This window comes from Osmerus mordax, chromosome 16 (genome assembly GCF_038355195.1).
Source record: "Osmerus mordax isolate fOsmMor3 chromosome 16, fOsmMor3.pri, whole genome shotgun sequence".
NCBI lineage: Eukaryota > Metazoa > Chordata > Actinopteri > Osmeriformes > Osmeridae > Osmerus > Osmerus mordax.
The window spans coordinates 16,440,810-16,461,281 of record NC_090065.1 but is presented as its reverse complement, the minus strand read 5'-3'; the positions used below and the strand labels follow the sequence as shown (position 1 = coordinate 16,461,281).

Below are 20,472 nucleotides of genomic sequence, written 5' to 3'. Positions count from 1 at the left end.
TTCTGGGAGCCCGTCTGGCGACCAATGTGGTCCACATGTATCCTGTGGCTGGGTGGCTTCGTACATTGCTAATACTAGTGTGTCTCTTCGGATCTCCATGTAGCCGTGGTGATCTGCAGACATGCTCTGATGCTCTAAGCTAGTCATCCAGAGGTCTCATCCAGAGGTCTGAGACGCGCTCGGCTTGAGTGCTTGCTCAGCTTGAGCACTATGCCTAGAGTAGAGGCAGTTGCTGAGTGTTCTCCACTGCAAGCCTCTATTGTGTAAAATCTGCAACATTGCCCGACAGTCACAGTCTCTGTTCTCAAGCGCTCATGAGTTCTGCGCTTCCACGACATCCAGCGCGGGCCCCGATCCGGAAGGAATGCGCCGTATAGAGCTCCGGGGACAGGCCACAGTGCTCGCACAGAACTCCGTGGCGTTGCGTGAGCCGCGATCAGTTTGTAGTAGGCCCTAATCCGTATAACAGTGAACATCCCACTTCCCATTATGAAATCGGACATGCATGGTGAGATCGCAAGACGGATAGAAGTAGCGCATCTAGAGGGCCATGTAGACATTCTCCGTACTGCAGAAACCCGTGAGAAAACCGTATTGATCAGGGTGTCGACTTAGCACGAAGCACACTTGTCTCGGGCGGACACTATCTGCTTTCAGGCCGCTGCTTCCATGCACCGCTCATGAGAAGATAGACGGGCAACCAGAAGGCTGCATGATGAAGGATCAGAATCCACGGTGTCTACATGGGGATATCCGTTGAGATGCCCTGCACTCCCGGGTAACAGCAGATGCTCCGCTGACACATTTCTCTCATCCTCATGTAACATCCCATATCTGGTGCACGTACACAGGCGCCTTTGCGTACATCCTTGGGGTCGCCGACGGGCGCTAGAGGGTGGGTCTCTAGAGGTAGCATAAATCTGCCCTGTATGGATGAGAAGGCTACCGGATCATTATTGCTAGAATGTCTCGTGGGAGCTCCGTTGCCAATGTGAATGCTGCACGCTCTATGGCAATCTGGGAGTACCTCAGGAGATACCCGGATACCAGCCGGGAACAGCATGGTGCGGGCACGGCTGCCTGTGTGTTGTCACACATTTTGTTTTCTTCCCACTAGATAACATGTCCCCGTGTCCAGAATTGTGCTGCCTTTGCGTACATCCTGGGCTCATTTGCCCACGTCGGATGAGAAGGGTACCGAAGAGATGATCGGTGTACGGGGCTGGTTGCGGGCACACTTCTCGTCGAGCACCGTGTCTGGACGGGACGTGCGTGTGGGACGGTTCCGTAGACCGCGTGTCAGATGGTATGCAGCATGACGGATGTGCACACATAGCCTTAGTCATCGTTAATGATAGCATGACCCGGGCATCCAGAAAACACCTTGTTTTTCATCACTAGCAAATAGTGGGATGCCATGCCACTCTCGGTGAAGAAGTTGAGCAAGTGAATAGTTTTCTCTCCAGATGTGCCCTTACCACCAAGTATATGGCCAAGTCAGGTTTGTAAGCTTATTTCCCCCTGCCAGCCTGCAAATGTACATGTTTTACAAAATTGTATTTTGATTTTGTTTTTCACAGTAAGAACTGACATGCTGACTGTCCATGCTATGGGGTGGAATGAACGGAAAGAGAATGGCCTCCATATAGCCTTGTCTTCCAGATTCAAGAAGGTATGTTCACGTACTGAAGATGATTAACTATTTAAAGCAGTTACATTTAAACATAACTTTTACTTATTATACCCAAAATGCATCACGTTGTTATAGTACCCCCTAGTAGACATTGTAGTGGTACAGGACCTCTGGTAGTTTAAAAGACTGCCTTCTGTATTGCTGTTTTCAGACAGTAGAGAAGACTGTGGATGTAGCTGAGAGCCTGAAGACAATGCAGGAGCAGTTGCATTGCTGTGATGACATGCTGAAACAATGGGTTGTTGATGTCAAGCAGTGGGCCAGTAGCAGTAAGAAAAATACTTAATATATAAACACTCTCAGTCACTTGGTTGTAATGCATATCTGTAGCTTAAATGTTAAAAGTTTATTTATTTTATCTTTAATCAAGGAAGTGCAGCACCTTTTTTTTATTCCTTTACAGACGGTGTGGACATCCTCACAAAGAAGAAGCTCTTTGACCACGTAATGCTTGCCTCACGACTAAAAGAGGAAAAGCAGATCCTTGTGAAGGAGATGCTGCAGCACTGCCAGTACCTCAAGGACTCAGTGGCAAAGGTCCAGACACTGATGGGCACTGTTTTAGTGAGCACACAGACAGGAAGTAAGTGTTAATCAAATTATCTGGCTACATGCACTTTCAAATTTATAGGTCAAACTATTTAAGTGGAAACCAATCCTGCTAGTATAGTCTTCGGTAAATTAATTTCAACATCAATTAACAACATTTCCAGGCTTGCCAAATGGATTAACCGAGGAGGGGTCCAAGGGCCTCATCAGTGCACTAAAGAGAAGACTGCAAGACCTGAGACTCCAACAGCAGACCATAGCAGGCACCTACAGATGCACTCTCAAACCAAGTAACAGACTGGTGGAAGAGGAGGACAGGGAAATGGAGGAAGACATGGACTGGCAACGTGGCAACAGCTCGGATGATGATGATGATAGTGATGAGGAGGAGGATGCAGAGAATTGAACTCAAGTCACTTGTATTTGAATCACTCAGTCACAGCTGTAATCGCCTGAGACCTAACTTGATATACTGTGATGTATACTATGTGTTCTCTCCCTTTGATCTCTACCTGTAATGGCCCAGGCGAGTCAATTGCAACAGAGGCTGCCTACAGAGCATGACTGCAGCAGAGCACAGAGCATTATTTGTAAATGAGTGGTAGAACATAACACTTAACTTATAACATGGGTGAGTTGGTGACCTAGCTAACGTTTTCGGGTTTTTGTTTTAGATTCACTGTTAGGTAAGGGAGTGCGCTGGCTCCCCCTTCCCATTGCGGGGAGGGCCAACGGCTACCAGGTTTTGGTTTTATTTTCACTAACTCAGTCTTGTTTTTCTGTTCAATAAACTTTGGTATTATTTTTTACATACATTGACATGCGTGGTTGGACTCACCTTATGTTGGCTGGCAGATTGGGCAATTGGGAAATTATGGGGATAAATTATTCATTTATTATTCATCATATATTTATTCATCATATATTTAAATTATCCAGATTGTTTTTGAAGAATTTGGATTTAACTCTGTATAACTCGAGACAACTATCATCTCAATATTTAGGCTACCACACACGTTAATATTGATTAGTAACCATTAGTGAAAATCCGAGTCTGGATGAGGATCAAGTTCTGTGTGTAATATATGGTGCGTTGACTTCAGGCAGCGCTGGCGTCGCCTGCAGCCCGGCTGACTTGAAGCAGCAAATGGTATTCTCAGATTCAAGGCAGCCGGCTGTCGGCGCAGCCGGCTGTCGGCGCTGCTGGCGCTGCATGAAGTCGAATACACCTAAAGTCTCATGGGTAGGCTAATCCCTCGACGCGTCATCTCATTTAGAATACTACTCCATTGCCAACTAGGGCATTTAATGCTAATATTGATTACCTCTTCAACACCTCCATTATATTATAATCTATTCATACATACTTTGTATGTGATATATAAATTGTTAAGATGTTTTCAAACCCTAAACTTGTAAACTTTGAAACATGTAGTTGAACTACAAATATGGCATCGTTCAACATCTCGATTTAGTGTTTAATGGAATACGTTTGTAGTTCTTTTAGCAATTTGTGTTTTACACCAATATCATCTCAAATTTTATATCAGATTGATCAGAAATGTACATTTAAAATGTACATGTATTATAGATCAATAAGCATTATATATAATCAGCACTACAAAAGTAAACTTTGGCATGTATTTTTTTCATACTTTTTATTTTATATTATATTCAAGTTTTGAATGTTTTTGTCACACTCTGCATGGAATGTCTCAATGGAGCAACATGCACATTTTCAGCCCGGTAGCAGCATACATTGGAGTACAAGACACATTTTAGATTTGGAAAATGAACATTTCAAGGTGGCGCTGACGAGCCTCTATCTGGCTTAGAGGTAAGGCCATATGAAAAAAAGTATTTACTAGTCCAAATATTCGTCAAGGCAAGCCACGAACATGTACCACCAAGGACAACAAACCCCTAACCCTAGCGCAGTCTGTTTAGACCATGTCTTACGCAGAGCAACTAATCATCTTCTAAGTTTGGGGATAAACAAATGCACAAGTGGGTCTGTACCCTGATATTGTTTGTGCTAAACCAGGACTATGTGCCACCGAAACATAATTTGACTTTGACCACTGATGGTAGTCTATTTAGATTATGAATGGTCTTGGAATCTATACTTGGAAAGATACCTCACTGCAATGGCAGATTTGGATTTTAAAAAGACTTTGTCGTATAACAAAATCAAACCCATTTTTGGAAAGGTCTTAGCTTGCAGGTTCATTTATGTAAGTTTGACACATTCCTGTAAACCCTTATCTGATATATTGACCTTTGAACCCTTGCCAGGGGTCACCTTAAAGCCCTATATTTAGTAACCCTAATTAGGGGAATTAGGGTTAGGGTTCCTTTCATGGCACACAGTTCTGGCTTGATACAGTGAATAACTGGGGTTAGATAAACTATGTCTTTCAGTTTCATAACCCTAGCCCCTACAGGGGATCAACAGCGCCACCTAGAAAAGGTAATTTCCTAAAATTCAATTCAATTTATTTTTACAGCTGAGGCTAGGATCAGCCTGGGATTTTGTATTTAGACCAATATTGACCCTCTTCAAATCATACCGGAACCATGTTTGAAGATTATGATGTAAAATAATGTTAAGTAAAGGTTACATATAAAGACATTTAAATGTTGACTTTTCGAGTACTGATACATTTTGTCTTTCATAAAAGACCAATGAATGTATATTTGTCATATTAAGTGATTTAAATGTAACTGAGGACAAAGATCTTCTCAAAAAATTAGTTTTTAAATTGAAAGTAAAAAAGAACTACATTTCCCAGAACCCCGCTAATGTGTTTTAACGCTAATATGCGCCTTATTTGTAGTCCATGTAAGTTCACTATGGTTATAATTTTAGTTAAGTGTAGCGCACATTATATATAGACCTATTCAATTACTTTAAAAACTTGTATAAGTCTTACCACGTGTTCAACACGCTAAAAATGAGAATATATAATTTATAATTCATATAGCCTACCTTCATGCCATAACCTTTGTAAAGGCATGGATTATTCTGAATGCAACGTCATCGTGCCGCACTCCCAGTACAGATTATTCATATTCAGCCACAAGGAATCCATCATTTAACATTGTATGCAATGTGGTGTTAATAGGGTAACAAATTTACATCTGCTTGTAATGGCCTAACTTTTAATCGAAGTTCTCTTCATATGTAGTCTACTCTTACCTCCAACCAAGCAAAGGATCAGACGGTTGCTTGTAGGCTTACATAAAGTGAGTCCAACCATGCAAGTCATTGTTTATAAAAATAATACCAAAGTTTATTGAACAGAAAAACAAGACTGAGTTAGTGAAAATAAAACCAAAACCTGGTAGCCGCTGGCCCTCCCCGCAATGGGAAGGCGGAGCCAGCGCACTCCCTTACCTAACAGTGAATCTAAAACAAAAACCCGAAAACGTTAGCTAGGTCACCAACTCACCCATGTTATAAGTTAAGTGTTATGGAGGCAGCCAAGTTGAACCACAATCGATGCCCAGAACCCAGGAAGTTGATAACAAACAAAACATGAACAGAGAAAAAGACAGTGGCAGTAACAGTATCACAACAAGCTCATAAAATGTTACAGTGTATATCAATAACAAATACAGAACTGGGAACTCTTAAAACAATAACCAGGCAGCTAGGCACAGACATATTAACAGCAGGCTTCCAGGTATCCTCCCATTCTTTTACACTGTGAAAAGAAATACACATCAGAATCAGAATATGGTTTATTCATGTGAACAAGAAGAACAGAATTTACTGTGGCAGGGAGGGGCAAACAATAAACATACAGATCTTAAATTAAGTAAAAGTGCAAAAGTTTAACTATTTCTAAGAACTAAAATCTAAGAATAAAACAATTTAAATATAAAATATATATAAAAATAACGGGCAAAGCAGAGAAAGGGGAGGTAACCTTTCCCCTTATGACGACATAAGAGGAAAATTCCAGATTGGCCCATCTGAGCTTTAATTTTCTCAAAGGCGGGGCAGGATATCCATGGGCTTGGTTTACACCTATTGCAATTTCTAGCCACTGGGGGGACCATAGGTAGGATAGGGGAACTCATATTAACGTTAAATAACCTCCTAAAGTGAAGTTTCCATGTCATGGGACCTTTAACACTAGTATAAGTAAAGGTTTGGAGAAGCACATTTCGTCATATTGTCTTAAATAAAATTCAAATCCTAATAGTAATCAAATCAAATGCTTGGACAGTAATATGAATCTGGTATCTGTGGCCATTACAGGACTATAATTAACACAAAGAATAACGAATCCTTATTGGATACTGCAGTTCTTTAGTAGAGTAGAAGTTAATCTCTCTGATTAAAGTTGGTGATAGTTTATCCACAGAGGCAGTGTATGTTTAATGATAGATGTTCAACTTTTACAACAAGAACTATAGGCTTTTCACAAGTTGCTTGTGTTGAAAAATTGCTGTTGGCTACATTTCATATGGAGGAAGGAACTTGAGATATAGCCAGTTTGAGAGTACAGTCTCTTAGAGTTCGATGGGCCTAAATGTTAACCTGACACGTCAGATAGTTTGTTGTACAGAACCATCTGGGGAAGTAATCCTTGGAAACTGTTAGGAAAAGGGCAGGCACTTTTACCCCAAAAATTGCAAGTGATTGTATCTGTCTATTAGGGCCGGGCGGTATGACGGTATATACCGTGCGACGGAAGAAATGTGTCTATCGGGAGAGATTTGGCTATACCGTTTCAACCGCGGTATACTTTTTGACTACTTTTTACATTTTTTTAGGTTGGGCAAAAAGGGCTCGCATCCAAAGTCTTTACAAATTCGTGATATTTTTGTATTTCACATGAGGTCATGCCGGGAAATATCAAACTGAGGCTTTAACGTATCGACCGAGCTTTAACGAGGTCGATATGCCGACACCGAAGTTAGATATGGATAGTAAAACTCAGACTGATTGCTTTCGCTCATTTTGAAATTTTCGTCGGAGGGCATTACAGATCCTTATTGAGCTGTGAGTACGTCACCATGCGGATGGCATGACTGCGCATTAGCCAATCGGAACGCTCGTACTGTCGTTGCCTTTAAATAATAGCCAGTAACGTCTTGTAGTACATGCAATACCGTTTTTTCCACCACACGAGTGGTACCATTTCTTAATTGAATTTACAGAACAATTACTATACCGTGATATATACCGTAACCGTGATATAAAATTACTCATACCGTGATAGAAGATTTTGGCCATATCGCCCACCCCTACTGTCTATCACTCTCTGTCTAAGGCCTGTAGCTGCCAGGAGTTCCTCTGTAGGATGATAATTCGTTTGGCAGCAAGTGCATAACTTCAGACGGCCTAAGGTCAGGTGGCTGAGCGGTTAGGGAATCGGGATATTAATCAGAAGGTTGTCGGTTCGACTCCCGGCTGTGCAAAATTATGTTGTGTCCTTGGGCAAGACACCTCACCCTACTTGCCTCGGAGGGAATGTCCCTGTACTTGCTGTACGTTGCTCTGGAGAAGAGCGTCTGCTAAATGACTAAATGTAATGTAAATGTAACTTGAAGCCTGGCAAGATGGATTCATGCACAAGCTAACTCAAATTAAGCCCCCACTAAAAATAATTTAAAATAAAACACAATTGCATGCATCTGAGCTTACCTGCTTTGAACGTCCCTCTTTTTAAACAGGAAATTGCAGCCTGAAAATATATAAACAGAGGAATAACAGATGATTTGCCAGATTTTTTTGGGTCATTACAACAAATGATTGTTCATGATGCATAAGCCTATGACCCTTACATAAGACAACCTTTACGTTAAATTCTTTTTCTTTTTCCCGGGTACTGAATTTTGGGAAGACCGTGCTGAACAGCATTCTCACAACTAGAAAGGTACATTTCCTGAAGAAAATGTGTGTGTTTGCTGAAAGCAGTTGAAACGATTGTTTTGATGGCTTGAATAGTGAAGGTTTTACAAAAATGTTGAAAGAGGTATGTGCTTTAAAAACAAAATGGTGAGAAAGTGTTAAAAGTATATCTGTCATTGTTATGCATTGCGATATTTTCTTACTGTTGAAAATGGAGAAAAAACAGTGATGAAAAGAGTATCTTATTGACTTTCATACATTTTTAAGCGTTAAAAGTATTAAAGAATGAAAGATTGAGAAACAGAAAAAAGTTTGAAGTTAGAAAAATGAGCAAATATAGTGATGAAGAGTATATTGCATAACAGTTATCAATATCATAGCAGACAAAAGTATGTCAGCAGTGTGAAGGTGAAAAAAAAGTGTTGCTTTGAAACCAAAATGGTGAGACAGTGTTAAAAGTATATCTGTCATTGTTATGCATTGCAATATTTTCTCACGGTTGAAAAAGGAGAAAAAAGAGTGATGAAACGGGTATCTTATTTAATTTCATAAATGTTAAAGCATTATGTTAGAGCCATTTTATATTTTATTTCATTCTAAACCTTTTACATTTTTAAACCCTTAGTATTAGTTAGACTTGTACACTTCTTATTTAAGATTCTTATATGTTTAATGTGTGCCCCTTCCTGCCACAGTAAATTCCTTGTCTGTGTGATGTTTCTTGGCGAATAAAACCCATTCTGAAAAGTATTAATAATTGAAAGATGTAGAAACAGAAAAAAGTTTGAACAGTGGAACAGTGAAGAGCATTGGCCAATCGGATTGGTTCCTTGTTTCTTGTAACGTAGCAACTGTTGGTCATTGTCAACATTTCTAACCTAGAATCTAGGTTTTAGGTTCAAGATGAAGGAGAAACTAATCATGTGTGCCTGCACAACCAGTCCTGTTCAGACACTTAATTTAAAGATGACATCAAAATAATAATCCATAGTGCAGGGTTGCCGTTGTGAGTTTTTAAAAATTCAATCTCGTCACATTATGTGACTTTGTTGTGCAACTGGAAAAGCTAGCTACTCTAACTCAGAATGCTGCTGCTAAAAAAGCAGAACTATTGTGGGTGGTAAATAAGATCATGCTACATCTAGCCAGCGGATCATTTCTTGCAAGTGTGTCAAAGTGGTATTTTTACAGACTGTATTAACACCGTAGGCGTGAATAATGCATGCATTGTCATTGTCGTCCATCTTTAGCCGAAGAAGCTAGAGAGAGGATGCAATGGGAGATTTCCTACAGTAAGCTAGATACTGCTTCAAATTGAAAACGGAGACGATTATTTGATTAAAGACAAGTTCCTTAACCTCTGTTGTCAATATCGCCGATAAAAAGTAAATACTGTTACGAAGCATTTGTTTGTAGGTAACGAACGATAGACGTAGCTAGCTAGTTTCGCCGTTCTATGGCAGCTACAGTACTGACTGATGACAGTCGTAGCTAGCGTTGTAAGCACTCGTCACTAGAATGGCCATAACTTTAAAACAAAAGATCATATTTCAAATCTGTCTGCTGTTCTACATTGCCCACACAATTATATATGTATCAACTCTAACATGGCCTGTATCTTGTATCGAAAGTACTCGAAAATTAGCTTGTCTAATGTATGGTGGACTGAGAAAACATATTTGTTAGTCAAAGCAGAGCGAGCGGATGTCGTGGGAGAATTCCTACTGTGTTAGATTTACTGCTTCAAATTGAAAACGGAGAAGATATTTAGAGTAAAAACAAGTTACTTAACATCTGTGTTCAATATCGTAAATTAAAAGTAAAAAATTTCCAGTTACGAAGCGTTTGATCGTAGGATTAACGCCAGCTGCAGAAAACACTTACGCGACCCCGGTTTGGCTGTTCGTGACGGTCAGCTATGACAGTCTTGAGCCTCGATTTTTGCAGATTTCTGTGAAACTTGCTAAAATCAAAACGATCTAGCTAGATTATGTACACTTTAAGCTAAATGTACCTTGTTTGGCCAATTTGGTCGATTGTGGAAAAAAAGTTGAACCGTTTTTAGTTATGGAGATCCATCGCGCTAGCTCGAAGAGAGAAAAACAGAAATGTAGCTAGAATCCACACCTCAAACAAGTTAACCTAGACGCAAAACTGTACGTCCAATCCAAAAAATAAGGATATTTTCCGAGACCCAAGACTCTGCCGAAACCAGAGATATTCTTTATATGTCTGTGCGCAGTGGCGCCTTAATGCACGGGCTTACCTGGGCTTAAGCCCGGGGCCTCGACCAATCAGGGGCCTCTTAATAATAATACAAAATAATAATGATGATAAACGTCCGTATTCGCGATGTCATTACTCTGCTCTACAGTGGCATCTGGTGTTGTATGTGGAGGCAGGGGAGGCCCCCCCCCTCCCCCTTATATAAACAAAATGTAACAAAAACTAGAGGGTACAATTTGTAGGGTGTGCTTGCTTGCGTCGGTTGCAGATGGGTCCATTTAATATAAAACAAGCTGAACCCCATTTGAGACAAGCTATTCTAACAACGTTGTCATCGGCAGTATTTTTCAGATGGAATCGCGATTCAAACGGTACCATCTGCTAACTGAAAATATGCCCTCAAACTCAACTTTTTGGTCTCAGTCTAGAGCCCTGCGTGGAGAAGCTGAATTGTGCTGCGAGCAAGCTAGCCTAGCTGCTGTTGCTAGCCAAACTTCACTGAGGGGATTGTTTGAATGCGCCAGAAATGAACGTTTCTTTTGACAAAGTTTAGGCTGTGGCATTGAATACAGCGACGCACCACACAAGCTTGAGTTTAAATACATAATTTATTGTGACATTACTTACTGTACATGCAAGTCTTGAATTGCTTAAATGTATAATGCTGCTAATACACCACGGCACGATACAATACTTGCTGTGCAACAGCAATGCACGTTGTTATGGAGGACCAAACCTGCCATATTTACAAATGAATTAATAAATAAATGTCCACATCCATGCATTTAGACAGAAATAAACGAATAAATGTATTAATTAATGCACAATTGTCAATCAATAGTTTCATATATTTTACATTTATGTATGTAGTTATTTTTGTATTCATTTATTTATTGATTGATTTATTCATTCATGTATATATTCATTTATTTATTCATTCATTCATTTATTCATTGTTCCCAATATGATAATGAGAGGAGGCCAGTAGGCGTGGAAACTGACGTTCAGACATTGCAATCAATCCAGAGCCATAGATTCAATCTAGCTAACGCCTGGGACACACTGGCTGCGAAGCGCCCTGAAGCGCCACAATCTGCTACGAATTGCGCGATGCTGTTCACAATAGACGCGCATTTCTCCACGCCGGTCACCAAGCCTTTCACCTTCTCTGAGCTTTCCTTTTATACATGTAAAGCTGACATGGTACATAAACATGGCATAGGCTACAGGCTAATTAGGCAACTTGTTGCTCCAACAACCGTTGCAACAGCATCCCATTCCCAACATAACGTGGCAACGTTTGGCTTTTTTTGCCGTAGTCTTTGTAAAATACGTGCTGTGGGGCATACAAGGCACTTTTTACCACAAAACTGAATTTCAGCCTAAACCGTGCAACGGAATGTAAATAACAATACAAGCAACTCGTGCGATTGTGCGATTAGCGTGTGGGGGGCCTCAAAAAATGAAAAAGAAAAGTCCATAGCCCAGGGGCCTCAAGTGCTATTAAGACGCCCCTGTCTGTGCAGTCAGAAATACACCTCTACCGGCAGTTTCAAAAACGTGTATCCAATTCTGCTTTCATGGTGCGTGTCTGTTTGGTTGCCACGGTGATGGCGCAGCTGTGATTGCTAACGAGCTGGGCAGAGAGAATAACAGAAATGTACCTAGCATCCACACCTCAAACAAGTTAACCTAGACGCAAAACTATACGTTCAATCCAAAAAATAAGGATATTTTCCGAGACCCAAGACTCTGCCGAAATATTTGTGAGAATGCTCCCAAATATACTATATGTGAGAGAACAAAGGTTGTGTCCTTGCCGAAGGCAAAGCACACCCAATAATATGAGAGGCCGTCTAGGACAAAATTCCTGAAAAACTTGCTCCTCCACATGCACTCATCACTTGTGCTACCCCATGAAACACTCATACACATACACTCATCACTTGTTCTACCCCATGAAACACTCATACACATGCACTCATCAGTTATTCTTAAGCATTGTTATACTGATCATGCCAATACATCTAGAATTAACACATTAAAATGTGTAATTTTCATTAGTAATTTATTAATTTAGAAGAGAGTGAGGTGGGGGAGAGAGAGAGAAGGGGGGAGAGAGAGAAGGGAGGGGAGAAAGCGAGAAAGGAGGGAAGAGAGCGAGAGAGGTGGGGGGAGAGAAAGAGAGAGAAGGTGGGAGAGAGAAAAAGACAAGGGGGGAGAGAAGACAACCTTCCGGTTTTTCCGGAAGTCGCTGTAAAAGGAAGGCAGAGCATAATTTTAACCGAGGCAAATACCTCAGCCCGTTTGCCGCTTTAAATTGGAAAAGAAAAAACAAGAGGGGCAACTTTGCTTCTGTAACGATATGGGGAGGAAATATTGGCTAGTTAAAGTTGGAAAGATATTCACAGATTCAAACTCAAAGCAATAATTAATTACAAGAACGTTGTTAAAACACAAACGCCACCTCTTTCCAACCGTAGTGATATAGACATCGAGCTACAACCTTGTTTTCATGAAAACGAGCCTTCCTCCGAGCTGAACAAATTACAATACTTTCTACGCGCAGCCGGTGAAGTCTGCAAAGTGCAAAGCCGAACAGCGATACAACAAAAATATTAAATAATGTCACTGTTACACTTGCACAATGTCACCAAATTCACTTGACACATCAATGGCCTCCTGCTGGCTATACTGAAACCCATAGGGTAGGCCTACATCATAAACCAACTGAGAAATTTGGGAAGATTGACGACACAAAGTTAATCATCGAAGTTGAGAAGTAGCCTAGGCCTACATGGAGTTGTATGACCCACAGCACGTAGACTATTGTATAAAGACTACGGCAAAAAAAGACATATGTTGCCAATTTATGTTATGCTGCAACGGCTGTTGGAATTACAAGTTGCCTAAATATAGCCTATGCCATGTTACCATGTCAGCTTTGAATGTGAAAAAGGAGAGCTCAGAGGAGGTGAAAGGCTTGGTGACCGGTGCACGTCTGGATTCGCAGCAGTGTGTCCCAGGCGTAAATCAGGCATCTACGTACTGTTGCTCTACCCATCACAAAATGCAGAAATCTTTAATGTATGTGGTTGTTTATTTAGGTATAGGCTAAATAGTTTAATCATACGTGCTGTGACTTCAAAACATACGCAGTTTCCAAAAAACGCAAGAAAGCAGGTGTTCACATGCATCAAAGACCCTAGTTGAAAAGTCCAGGTGTCTTTATAGGATTTTGAATACGCCGATTAGGATTTTACCCTGACTTTATAAATCAAATTACTCTCTGCGACATCTGCTGAGATAATAGAGGAGCGATCATTGGAAGACTGAAAGAAATACCTAGCCGACCGCGATTATTTCAGTGCACCCGGGAGTCCGTTTCAATGCAGCCGAAAGTCTGTTCATTGTAAAAGGGAGATAGATCCTACTTTTTGTAGCCTGACGTTGTCATACTCATAATTCTAGTCAGAATATGAGTCTGAGAACTCTCCGTTGGGCTGTGACTATGGGGCGTGTTTCAAACGAACCTGGAAAACAAATGCCTCTTCGCTCAATTGGATAGATCTACAACCAATCAGAGCAACGTAGTATGTTAACTTTGACCGAATCCCGTAGGAAGGACGGCAAGAACATATTTTCCATCGACAAATGCCTTGATTGCGTTTCTCTGTTCCTCTTTCAAAATTAATGCGCTGTAGATGTATTCTAAAACAGACTCGATGGCAGAATCATAACATCCCAGATCTCCAGCGGTAGCCATGTTTGTTCAAAACGAATTCAACTTAAGTGCTCTTTTGTGACGTGGGTGATTACGTTACTGTTGATCATCTGTCCATCATCGTATAAAGCCCGCCCTGGCAATTTCATTGGTCCGCCCAGATTCTGGTTTTCTGTAGTTGTCCCCAATACGAGACCCTCCAGACCCAAGTTGGGCTGGCAGCCAAGGCTATACTTTTTGCCAAATACCACAACACGTTTGCTGCTTCAGATTTGAAAATATATATAGGAAAGGTTATTTTAACATTAGAAACGCAGAGCGCCTTCATTTGACCGCTGTGAAGATATAAAGAAATCTTTGCACTTGATCAAATTCCAGGACCCAAATTATTTCACGGACCCCCTCGCTATGGTTCGCGGACCCCCACTTTGAGAACCACTGAAGAAACATTGAGTGCGTTTACATGCACACGATGATCATAACCCGCGATAATGGCAATAATGCCATTATTAAACTGATCATGTAAACATCTTTATCTGATTTTCAAAGTCGGAGTAACGTCTTAATCGGCGTATTCATAACCCGATAAAGACACCTGGATTTTTGCCCAATCTTTCGATTAGGCTATTTGACTTGGCTTTCTTGTGTTTTTTGGAAACTGCGCATGTTTTGAAGTCACAGCACGCATGGTTAAACTATTAAGCCTATACCTAAATAAACAACCACATACATTAAAGATATCTGCATTTTGTGATGGGTAGCTACAGTACGTAGATGCCTGATTTACGCCTGGGACACACTGCTGCGAAGCCAGACGCGCACCGTTCACCAAGCCTTTCACCTCCATGAGCTTTCCTTTTTCACATTTAAAGCTGACATGGTAACATGGCATAGGCTATAGGCAACTTTTAATTCCAACAGCCGTTGCAGCATAACATAACGTGGCAACATTAGTATTTTTTTGCCGTAGTCTTTAGCCAGCAGGAGGCCATTGATGTGTCAAGTGCATTTGGTGACATTGTGCAAGTGTAACAGTGACATTATTTAATATTTTTGTTGTAGGCCTATCGCTGTTTGGCTTTGCCCTTTGCTGACTTCACCGGCTGCGCGTAGAAAGCATTGTAATTTGTTCAGCTCGGAGGAAGGCTCGTTTTCATGAAAACGAGGTTGTAGCTCGATGTCTATATCACTACGGTTGGAAATAGGTGGCGTTTGTGTTTTAACAACGTTCTTGTAATTAATTATTGCTTCAAGTTTGAATCTGTGAATATCTTTCCAACTTGACCTAGCCAATATTTCCTCCCCATATCGTTACAGAAGCAAAGTTGCCCCTCTTATTTTTTATTTTCAAATCTAAAGCAGCAAACGTGATGAGGTAGGCTATTCGCCTCGGTTAAAAGTATGCTCTGCCTTCCTTTTACAGCGACTTCCGCCTTCAAGAAAAGGCTCAAGACGCACTTGTTCCGGGAGTACAACGGTACTTAGGAACGGTTCGCTTGACCCGATGTTCGTTTCCTCAAGGATCACAATGACTCTTGCTTAGAGACTTGTTGCTCTTGTGGTTAGTGGTAACTGATTTACATTTTTGTTCTTGCTGTGATATATTGTTTTATTACTGTTGCTTGCTTTTTTCCACAGGTACACTTGCACTTATAGCTGTTCATGTTGTTTAATTGTAACTTGTTTAACTACATGCTCTTATGGTTCTTCCCTTTGGCACTTACTTCGGTTGTTCACAATGTGTGCTTCATGTTTTGGCTACTCGCGATGTTTTTTGGCTATCTTGTTGTTATGATCAGTGACCTATGCACTTTGTAAAGCTCTCTCTTGGAAGTCGCTTTGGATAAAAGCGTCTGCTAAATGAATAAATGTAAAAACCGGAAGGTTGTCTTCTCTCCCCCCTTGTCTTTTTCTCTCTCCCACCTTCTCTCTCTTTCTCTCCCCCCACCTCTCTCGCTCTCTCCCCTCCTTTCTCGCTCTCTCCCCTCCCTTCTCTCTCCCCGTTCTCTCTCTCTCTCCCCCCCTTCTCTCTCTCCCTTCTCTCTCTCTCCCCCCCTTCTCTCTCTCCCCTCCTTCTCTCTCTCTCCCCCACCTCACTCACTTCTAAATTAATAAATTACTAATGAAAATGACTAATTTTAATGTGTAAATTCTAGATGCATTGGCATGATCAGTATAACAATGCTTAAGAATAACTGATGAGTGCATGTGTATGAGTGTTTCATGGGGTAGCACAAGTGATGAGTGCATGTGTATATGAGTGTTTCATGGGGTAGCACAAGTGATGAGTGCATGTGGAGGAGCAAGTTTTTCAGGAATTTTGTCCTAGACGGCCTCTCATACAATAATGCATGGTGCAGGGTTGCCGAAGTTGTCAGTGTCCCTGGTGTGTTTTTTATACTTTAAAATTCAGTCTCGTCACATAACGTGACTGTTCTGTGCCACTGCTAGCTCGCTAGCCCAGCCAACACACGACTGGTTGAGTGACCAGTGGCGTAACATGTACTGTAATCTTGCACTTGTAAAATATACACAAATGTTGTGTAAAAGTGGTATTTTGATCTATATTGTGAGAACATGAACCCAAGTCTGCACGCTTGGCCATGACTACAACAGTGACCTTAGAGAACTACAACTCTGTATTAACTTGTCTAATAAGCCCCCGAGCGAGGTGTACTGTGGGATGGCAAGCAGTGCAGAGCGTTAAAAAACGCTGTAGTGGACACGTACTGTCAGAATAGGGTTTCAAGTCTAAATACAGAGTTTGGTGTCAATCCCATTAAAGATTTGTTGAGATATCACCTCATTTTGTTCCGTACTGACCAGTTTTGATTTGTATGTTTCTGGTTTTACAAGATATAATATTTTATTTTGTGTTTTTCTTTTTACGAAATGCAGTAGTTGGATTTGGGTTAGGAGGATAAATTGAGAAAAGTGTATAGAAACAGTTGCAGTCAAATAAAATATATTTGTTAAGTCCTGCCACTTGCATAGTCTATTGTGTTGTACTGAATCAACCAGAGGGTAAAGCATTGATGTCTAACGTGTCCCACATCTTCCCACACAGACATACTCTTTGTACCACATTTGATTTGTTGGAGTCTGGTCACCATAGCTGGATATTAAAGCGTTAACAATTGTAAACAATTGTATGCCTTGCAAGCACATTAATAATATTATGTGAAATAACAACAGTGCAGCTTGCTGATAGCAAGCTCACTAATTAGGTCTGTGTTGATCACTTTTGTTCATTTACCGGGGGTTTGGAGTCCGATGGCCTGTTGTACTTTTCATTTGAAGTATTGCAGAGTTGTAATGGCAGTTTTTGACATAGTTACAATATCTATGTTTCTTTAAGCGGTAAAAAGTTAGTTCCTTTGTTATAGACAGTCGAATGCAAGAAACTAAGGCTCTGTGGTGTGGTTTACTCTGTAGAATGGATGTAGCGGTTGGTTTTTATGCTGTTGTTGTATGATACCTAACTAAGAGCAAGAGGGTCTTAGTTGGGTGTGGAGGTTGGGGGATTCTTGAGTTACCGTGGCCAAAAGGGAGAAGTGTAGATGAACTGATTAAGCTGACCCTTCCTGTTGCATGGGTGGTGTTAATTAAATACTTGTTTGAAGATGTCCACACAAAGGACAGTTGACCATTTGACTGGTGAACTCCTGTGGCTTTAGTATCTCCTGGTTTGGGGAGAGATGCCACATCAAAGAACTGTGGGAAACTTGGTATGGAGCCAAACTGTCACTGAGCAGTGCTGACCAATCACAGAGTTTGCTACATTGATGGATTGACCATCAGAAGAACCATTTGATCTAAAGTTTATATAAGGCAGGGTTTTAGGGTTGTTCTTCATCACTCTTGCGAACGATCTGTGGCTAGCACCCCCTTCGTTATGACTGATCACAAAGTACTTTGTTAATTCTTAATTTGTACAAGCTAAATAAATTATATTGAAACCGCCATCTCTTGACTATTCAAATCTACACAGTGCCACTAGAATTTGACCACAACAAAGTCCGCTTGTCTTTCAAAATGCACGTCTTTGGGGCCTGAGCAAGACACTTGCCGACTTGAAATGTCATACAAGGTCTGGTTCTCAAGATATTAAAAACACATACTAATTCACTGAAGGACAGACAGAAATTCCTGTCTTTATAGATACTAGTGCCCATCTTTATATCTTATGAAATATATTATAGTGCCCGCTCAACATGACTGAAAGGTATCCATCTCAAAACATGGTGTTGAATTATTTATAATAATATCGAAGCGCTCATCCAAACAACAAGAACCGGGGCACTGCATGTCCTTAGGTCCAGAGATGGACAACTGCAAAATTATAACTGCATAGTGCCCGGTTCTCAAGATAATCGTTACACTAAAAATCTACTATAAAACTTGTACACATTGTTGGAACGCTGCTTCAGCATTCCAACTAGGGATGGGCGATATAAACGATATGTGATATAAACAATACAAAATTGGCCTACGATAGAGATTTTAATTATATTGCACTATCGCGATAATGCATGTTGATGATGCAAACTACCCGCGAAATTTAAAGGATGCAACGCGTCTTCGTATTCATCATCTTGAGCAAACATGGATGTAAGCGAAACGGAGGAGCTGCTTAAAAAGACCGGTGCAACATCCATTATTTGGACTTGGTTCGGATTGAAGACGTCCGACAAACAGCAGCAAACTATACTTTGTAAAGTGTGTGGGGCAACAGTTCTGGCTAAGAAAGGAAACACAACCAATCTTTTCTACCACCTCAAAACCAAACATGCTACTGAATACCAGCATTGCCAGGCAATGCAGCCAAGTTCCAATTCGAAGAACGCAGGGCAGCGTCAGATCCAACAACAACAGATCCAGACCTCCATCCAGAAGGCATTTTCAAAAGGTACTCCTTACTGTAGAAAGAGCCCTCGATGGACTGAAATTACAAGGGCCATACATTTTTACTTGTGTAAGGACATGGTCCCGTTTCAAACCATCTCTGACACTGAGTTCAAGCCTTCTCTGGCTGTAGGCCTTGAACATTGAAGCCACCTCCTTTGGCCAGCAATTCAAACACCACAACAGCACTTGTGATAATATTTCATCTTTCGCAGTCCACTGCTTCACTTGGGCTGTTGTGATTGGTGGGTCTTCCACCACATCCAGCATGAGGACCTGTACTGTGTCATCCTCCTCTTCAATGTGTGGCAGTGGTAGCCTGCTCAATGCGTCTGCGTGGTCTTTGCCTGGCTTGTACACCATATTATACTCGTACGCTCTCAGAAGTATTGCCCACCGTTGCACTCTTGGTGACCCCATCTGTGGCACCGGCTTCTTTTCATGGAAAAGCAAGATCAATGGCTTGTGATCAGTGCTGATCGTGAATCTTCGTCCATAGATATACTTGTGAAATCGCTTGATTCCGAATATGATGGCTAACCCCTCCTTGTCGAGCTGTGAGTAACGCTGTTCAGCTGGTGTCAGTGTGCGTGACATGAAGCCTATGGGTTTTTTCACTTCCGTCTTCCATGAAGTGCGACAGCACGGCGCCGACTCCGTACGGTGAGGCGTCGCATGCCAGCACAAGTTCTTTGTCTGCTGAATAGTGAGCCAGGACTTTTGCTGATTTCAGCAGCTGTTTAGACAAACAAAACGCATCTTCTTGTTCTTTCTTCCAAGTCCACTGAATGTCTTTTCTTAACAATCTGTATAATGGTGCTAGACGTGTGGCGAGATTAGGAAGGAACTTATTATAGTAGTTTAAAAGGCCAAGATATGCTTTCAGCTCAGTCACTGTGGTTGGAGGTGGAGCAACAAATTTAGGGACTCTAACCCCTGGAGAGGACTCTAACCTCCCCTTGGACAAGACAACGAGTTTAGGGACTCTAACCCCTGGAGAGGACTCTAACCTCCCCTTGGACAAGACAACGAATTTAGGGACTCTAACCCCTGGAGAGGACTCTAACCTCCCCTTGGACAAGACAACGAATTTAGGGACTCTAACCCCTGGAGAGGACTCTAACCTCCCCTTGGACAAGACAACGAGTTTAGGGACTCTAACCCCTGGAGAGGACTCTAACCTCCCCTTGGACAAGGACAACGAGTTTAGGGACTCTAACCCCTGGAGAGGACTCTAACCTCCCCTTGGACAAGGACAACGAATTTAGGGACTCTAACCCCTGGAGAGGACTCTAACCTCCCCTTGGACAAGACAACAAATTTAGGGACTCTAACCCCTGGAGAGGACTCTAACCTCCCCTTGGACAAGACAACGAGTTTAGGGACTCTAACCCCTGGAGAGGACTCTAACCTCCCCTTGGACAAGGACAACGAGTTTAGGGACTCTAACCCCTGGAGAGGACTCTAACCTCCCCTTGGACAAGGACAACGAATTTAGGGACTCTAACC

At 41.5% G+C, this 20,472-nt stretch overlaps 1 protein-coding gene and 1 long non-coding RNA gene across 2 annotated transcripts; one reads left to right on the top strand and one right to left on the bottom strand.

Moving 5' to 3' along the window:
* The first annotated feature begins 743 nt into the window (after positions 1 to 743).
* On the top strand, positions 744 to 2,648 carry LOC136959521 (uncharacterized). Its single transcript, XM_067253881.1, has 7 exons — positions 744 to 778; positions 1,139 to 1,298; positions 1,402 to 1,501; positions 1,581 to 1,672; positions 1,845 to 1,962; positions 2,097 to 2,276; positions 2,407 to 2,648. Exons 1-7 carry the CDS (start codon positions 744 to 746, stop codon positions 2,646 to 2,648), a joined length of 927 nt encoding a protein of 308 aa, XP_067109982.1.
* Positions 2,649 to 5,560: 2,912 nt separating this feature from the next.
* Positions 5,561 to 8,103, bottom strand: LOC136959498 (uncharacterized). Its single transcript, XR_010878746.1, has 3 exons — positions 8,042 to 8,103; positions 7,902 to 7,941; positions 5,561 to 5,949 (listed from the first exon to the last, which is right to left on the bottom strand). It is a non-coding gene; the product is annotated as an uncharacterized lncRNA (long non-coding RNA).
* Positions 8,104 to 20,472: the final 12,369 nt, after the last annotated feature.